Source organism: Oncorhynchus gorbuscha, unplaced genomic scaffold (genome assembly GCF_021184085.1).
Source record: "Oncorhynchus gorbuscha isolate QuinsamMale2020 ecotype Even-year unplaced genomic scaffold, OgorEven_v1.0 Un_scaffold_8914, whole genome shotgun sequence".
NCBI classification, from domain to species: Eukaryota; Metazoa; Chordata; class Actinopteri; order Salmoniformes; family Salmonidae; genus Oncorhynchus; species Oncorhynchus gorbuscha.
The window spans coordinates 1-6,589 of NW_025751995.1; the positions used below are offsets into that span (position 1 = coordinate 1).

A 6,589-nucleotide genomic window follows, 5' to 3' on the forward strand; every position below is an offset into this window, starting at 1 on the left:
TAGATGGCCTGTAACTCCAGGTTGTTGTAGTCTTGTGTTATTATCAATGCATTAGATTGATGTAACAGTCAGATTAGGCTACAGGTCAAATTAAGTCTAAAAAATAAACACTGGCTTTGTTGACAAACATATTCGGTCCATACACATTTAAACATTTAATTCAGTGATTGAAATTCGACCCCATCCCCGGGGTTTTGCGGTATATGGCCAACCTACCACCGCTCACGGCTGTATCCAGGCACTCCGCGTTGCGTCGAGGTTAAGAACAACCCCTAGCGGTGGCATATTGGCCATATACCATATCCCCTTGTGCCTTATTGCTTAATCATAGCAGTCAAGAGAGTAAAATCGATATTCATTTAACGGAAAATGATCTGGCGAGTTAAGGGACAATTATCTAGTCACATTTGAAGTACTTTACATTTTTGTTTTATTTCACCTTTATTTATTTCACCTAGGCAAGTCAGTTAAAATCAAATTCTTATTTACTATGACGGCCAACATATGTCATAGCTTGCAATTATTATTTTAAGGAAATCCGATTGTTTTTGCTTCTAACGACGTTACAAGTTACCATGATCATCCTTAACTGGCTCGATAACATTATGGGGGAAAAAAGGAGTTTATTTTATAGATGTGGCAACTCCCCTCTTTGGGCGAGTTCAGGTCTTTTGGGAAGGTTTGAATGGTCAATGTGCTAGAAATGTTTGCTTGACCTGGCAACCCTGGCTAGCACAGAGTTTCTAAACCCAGAGGAGCAACATCTCCGAGACCTCCGTCAATTACTTGATCAACTACTTAAAGACATTGCATCAAATCTAGATTGTGCCTTTTTAGATTTCAAGAAAAATGTAAAACAATTAAATATTTTTTTACTTCGCTCATTGATTTGTCAAACCTGGTCTGTTTCAGACCAGAGAAGTAAAAAAAAAAAAAAAATCATTGTTTTACATTTTCTTGAAATTTAAAAAGGCACAATCTAGATTTGATGCAATGTCTTTAAGTAGTTGAACAAAGTAATTTTACTCAAATCTCGTGAAAGGGACAAACTGACAGTTGAAGGCGAAGACATGGCGACGTTGACTAACGGTCGTCTCGCTCCGAACTGCGCATGTGCAGGCTGTCAGTTTGTCACTCTCGCGATGCTGGAGTAACGTAAGACGTTGACTTAACTAAAACATGGTCTCAAATCTAGGAGGTTCCTTTACATTTCGAGAAAATCAATGAAGAATTGTCCACTTCCCCCGTTGACTTCTCAAACCCTGGGTTGGTCTGGCTGTTTGTTTTGCCAATGTTCCCGAAAGTCTCGCTATGCTGCGCCTCTGGGTTTAGAAACTCTGCCAACCCGGATATAGACGGTATTAGGGCAGGCGTGAGTAGATTACCTGCCCGTTCCGTTGTTTTCAAGGTATTCTTGGACTCCGTATCAAGTTCTTATTATATTATTATATAACTCCGTGATCTAGCCTGCCTAATGAATTTAATTGTTGCGTTGATCACATTTTGAATGTGTCATACAGTGTCGTAACCTCATTGGATTTCTATTGGCTCAGCGCCTGTCATTCAATAAATCAACCTATTGTGGATCCGTTTGCTAAACCGCAGGGTTGGCTGTTTCCTTTCATGCACACCGGTGTTTTCATGTTCGTTTACATAAATATGTTCTGTAGCTAAAAGGGTTTAAATAAAGATTTTTTATAAGTAAACCAAGATAGACCACAGTTTATCATTTGAAGTCATAGTGGGCAGAGCCAAGCACTGCTAGTGGCGCATTCTTGTAAATGTCTACATATTTCCGTTAGAGAACGCCTACTCTGTGAAGTGCGCAGTAACTCAATTTACCTTTCCACTCCTAAACAGCGCGATTTTGTACAACCTTTGCAAAAGGCAAAGTCTGCAAAAATGTGTCCACTCTTTTAATAACAGAATCTAGTTTTTTTTTTTTTTAATAGAACTGTATTTAATTTAAATGTTTAATCGACGAGAAAATATCGGACCAAAATCCATCTCGTTTCATCTTTTCCCACTGTGTGCCAGTGGGCTTCCAATTCAATTCAAGGGGCTTTATTGGCATGGGAAACATGTGTTAACATTGTCAAAGCAAGTGAAGTAGATAATATACAAAAGTGAAATTAACAGTAAACATACAGACGTTTCAAAAGAATAAAGACAATACAAATGTCATATTATGTAAATATATATATAATATATATATATACACAGTGTTGTAACGATGTACAAAAAAACTCACTACCATATTTGGTAGTGGGTGGAAACGCCCACCGGATACTTCACATTTATACAACCAGTGAACTATCTGAGTCATTGTTCCCATCTGTGGTTCAGTCATGTCTGCCTCCATGGTGGCTAGGGCGACCGTCCGAGCAGTCAGTAAAAGAAAGATATTAGCCACTAGAGCGGCTTTAACGCTGGTAAGTGTGTAAAACATACTATATTATTTTCCTCTCCAAACACTTAAGTGTCGGTGAATATTGTTAAAGACCGTTTTACTCCGAAGTGTTACAGAAAGCGAGCTGGCTGTCATGTAATATAGTTTATGTCGTCGTTTTTTGGTGGCACTCATCATGTGTCAATTAAATGCTCATAATCCAAGTTAGCCGATTAAACTCAACGATTTACAATGGAGTTGATGACCGACTGCTGTGAACGGACTGGAGCTCCGACGTCACACAATTACTGTTATATATATATATATAACAAACTACTGCTTTCAGTACAAGTTTTGCCCGCTATTGTTTTGGTGCTGAAATGTCGTTTTTAATAGTTTCGGAGCTCCTGTCCGCTCACAACTACGTGCTGTTTAATCCGATAAATCCTTGCCTTTAATTTCGGATTGAGGCTTTTCAAAAATGAGTGAGTGTGGTGGTGATTTGAGAACTGCGTTTTAACTAGGTAACATAGTTAATATCTCTAGCGAGCGAGCAAGTGATTGGGAATACACTCGTTTTCATCTATAGCTATAGCAGCTACCTAAAGGACGTTTGTCACTCATGTCCAATGACACAGAAAACTACTTCCGGGCCCGATGAGAAGGGAGCAGCACAGTTTCTTACATGAAATGTTAACCAGCTTGTTAACATCAACTGTCTGCAGGCGCGGGGTTTTGGAGATTAAGGCCTCTGTGGCGTTGTGATAAAGTAGCTCAGCTCACTGTAGTTGCTGTTGGACAGCCCAGTCCCTCTGTCGAGTTGACCCAAACTGCTGTTGTGACAACAATGACAACATGGTTATGGGACAAAACATTAACAATTTAGAATGGATTTGTGATTATATGAGCTCATAGGGATGCAAACCTGTATTACCTATTTGGTGTAGAGCTGTTAGGTGACCCAAGTAATTTAAATGTCACGATTATCTGAGTTTGTCGCGACAGATGTAGCCAATTGAATACCCTATCGTTATAGAATATGCATTTTAAATGCATATTCAAATTGCAATGTCTGCCTATGCTACACATTGTCTCAATAACATTTTCTATTTTTAATTTCTCAACATTTTCTATTTGTAATACCATCAAACACCAAGTTAGTCACAGGCTACCTAATTTCCAAAATAGGCCACCACTCATCATTCCTACTAGTTATTTACATTTTACTGGTAAAACGTCCCACCTGAATCTCCATGTCAATCTTCTGATCTCAATCCATTACATGGGAATATGTGTTTAGGTCTTCTTAAATAACTTCCATTTCCTAGATGGTTTTAAACTAGTAGCCTTTTCTTGTATTTTGTTTCAATCAAAGCGTATGTTCTGCCTAGTGGTGGTCCGCTCAGAATTTTGGGCGCTTGAGAAAGAAAATGTGACTATTCTGCTCCAGGTAACCATCCTAAAATGTCATGGTGGTTATGTTATAGACCTATTATACTATTATAGTGAACAAGAATATCTTGTCAAGTTTTGGTTTCATGGGGCTGAAATAAAAGATCCCAGAAATGTTCCATAACAACAAAAAGCTTATTTCTCTCAAATGTGTTTCCATCCCTGTTAGTGAGCATTTCTCCTTCGCCAAGATAATCCACCCCCCTGACAGGTGTGGCATATCAAGAAGCTGATTGAACGGCATGATCATTACACAGGTGCACCTTGTGCTAGGGACGTAATTTGTTTTCACAACACAATGCCACATATGTCTCAAGTTTCGAGGTAGGTGTGCAATTGGCCTTGCCAGAATTGTTGCCAGAAAATGTTAAATTCTCTACCATAAGCCACCTCCAATGTAGTTTTTGAGAATTTGGCAGTACGTCCAACTGGCCTCACTACCGTAGACCACGTGTAACCATGCCAACCCAGGACCTCCGCATCTGGCTTCTTCACCTGCGGGATCATCAGAGACCAGCCACCTGGACAGCTGATGAAACAACCAAATAATTTCTTCAAAAACTTTGTAGAACCTGTCTCAGGGAAGCTCATCGTCCTCAGCGGGGTCTTGACCTGACTGCAGTTCGGTGTCGTAACCGGCTTCAGTGGTCAAATGCTCACCTTCGATGGCCACTGGCACGCTGGAGAAGTGTGCTCTTTACAGATGAATCCCGGGTTCAACTGGACTGGGATGATGGCAGATGATGTGTATTGCATCATGTGGGCGAGTGGTTTGCTGATGTCAACGTTGTGAACAGAGTGCCCCATGGTGGGGGGGTTATGGTATGGTGTTTACTGATGTTAACACTGTGAACAGAGAGCCCCATGGTGGTGGGGTTATGGTATGGTGTTTACTGATGTCAACGTTGTGAACAGAGAGCCCCATGGTGGGGGGTTATGGTATGGTGTTTACTGATGTCAACGTTGTGAACAGAGGGCCCCATGGTGGTGGGGTTATGGTATGGTGTTTACTGATGTCAACGTTGTGAACAGAGGGCCCCATGGTGGTGGGGGTTATGGTATGGTGTTTACTGATGTCAACGTTGTGAACAGAGGGCCCCATGGTGGTGGGGTTATGGTATGGTGTTTACTGATGTCAACGTTGTGAACAGAGGGCCCCATGGTGGGGGGGTTATGGTATGGTGTTTACTGATGTCAACGTTGTGAACAGAGGGCCCCATGGTGGGGGGTTATGGTATGGGAAGGCATAAGATACGGACAACCAACACGATTACATTTCATCGAAGGCAATTTGAATGCTCGGAGATACCGTGACGACGTCCTGAGGCCCATTGACGTGCCATTCAGCCACCGCCATCAACTCGTGTTTCGGAATGATAATGCAAGGCCCTCTGTGTGAAGGGGATGTGTCACGCTGCATGAGGCAAATGGTCACACCAGATACTGACTGGTTTTCTGATCCACGACCCTACTTAATTTTAAAGGTATCTGTGACCAACAGATGCATATCTGTATTCTCAGTCATGTGAAATCCATAGATTAGGGCCCAATTTATTTAAATTGACTGATTTCCTTATGAACTGTAAGTCAGTAAAATCAATTAAATTGTTTGTTACATTTTATATTTGTGTTTGTGACAGTGTTGTGGCTATACTACAATGGGATGCAAGGAGTTGAAGTCTCAGATTAGCCATATTTATATCTGGAATCAGAGATTCCTAGAGTTGCCGTAAGAAGATTGTGCGTATGATACTGTAACGGACTGTGTCGTCAACCCCTCTGGTCTCTCTCTCCAGACTCCATCTGCTGTGAATAGGATCAGGAACTTACTGGAGGATAAACCAGAATACGTGAGTATCCCTCCAACCCAGGAATCTCCAACTCTGCTCCTGGAGAACTCCTTTTTAGAGCTTTTGTTTCTGGGCCTAGTGCTGTGTCCAGATTGGTCTGAAGGTGGTGTTATGGGTAGTGGTATAATGGTGGTTGTGTTGTGTCTAGCTTGGTCTGAAGGTGGGTGTGAGGGGTTATGGGTAGTGGTATAATGATGGTTGTGTTCCAGATTGGTCTGAAGGTGGGTGTGAGGACAAGGGGCTGTAACGGTATGACCTACACTCTGGATTTCACCAAGCAGAAGGATCAGGCTGACGAGGAGGTGCTGCAGGACGGTGAGCAAACACCATTATCCTAAATTACATTATCCTACCGTTATCCTAAATGACGTTATCCTAAATTACATTATCCCAACTGTATCTTAAATGACATTATCCCAAAGTTATCCTAAATGACATTATCCCAACGTTATCCTAAATGACATTGACCCAACGTTATCCTAAATGACATTATCCCAACGTTATCCTAAATGGCATTATCCCAATGTTATCCTAAATGACATTATCCCAGCGTTACCCTAAATGACATTATCCCAACGTTACCCTGAATGACATTATCCCAATGTTACCCTAAATGACATTATCCCAACGTTATCCTGAGTGACATTATCCCAACGTTATCCTGAGTGACATTATCCCAACGTTATCCTAAATGACATTATCCCAACGTTATCCTAAATGACATTATCCCAACGTTATCCTAAATGACATTATCCCAACGTTATCCTAAATGACGTTATCCTAAATGACATTATCCCAACGTTATCCTGAATGACGTTATCCTGAATGACATTATCCCTACGTTATCCCAACGTTATCCTGAATGACGTTATCCTAAATGACATTACCCCTACGTTAT

The 6,589-nt window shown here is 41.1% G+C and overlaps 1 protein-coding gene across 1 annotated transcript; it reads left to right on the forward strand.

Annotated features, from left to right (window-relative positions):
* The first annotated feature begins 2,333 nt into the window (after window positions 1–2,333).
* Window positions 2,334–6,039, forward strand: LOC124030031 (iron-sulfur cluster assembly 1 homolog, mitochondrial-like). The gene is made up of 3 exons (XM_046341550.1): window positions 2,334–2,432; window positions 5,638–5,691; window positions 5,901–6,039. Exons 1-3 carry the CDS (start codon window positions 2,349–2,351, stop codon window positions 6,027–6,029), a joined length of 267 nt encoding a protein of 88 aa, XP_046197506.1. The 5' UTR covers window positions 2,334–2,348; the 3' UTR covers window positions 6,030–6,039.
* Window positions 6,040–6,589: the final 550 nt, after the last annotated feature.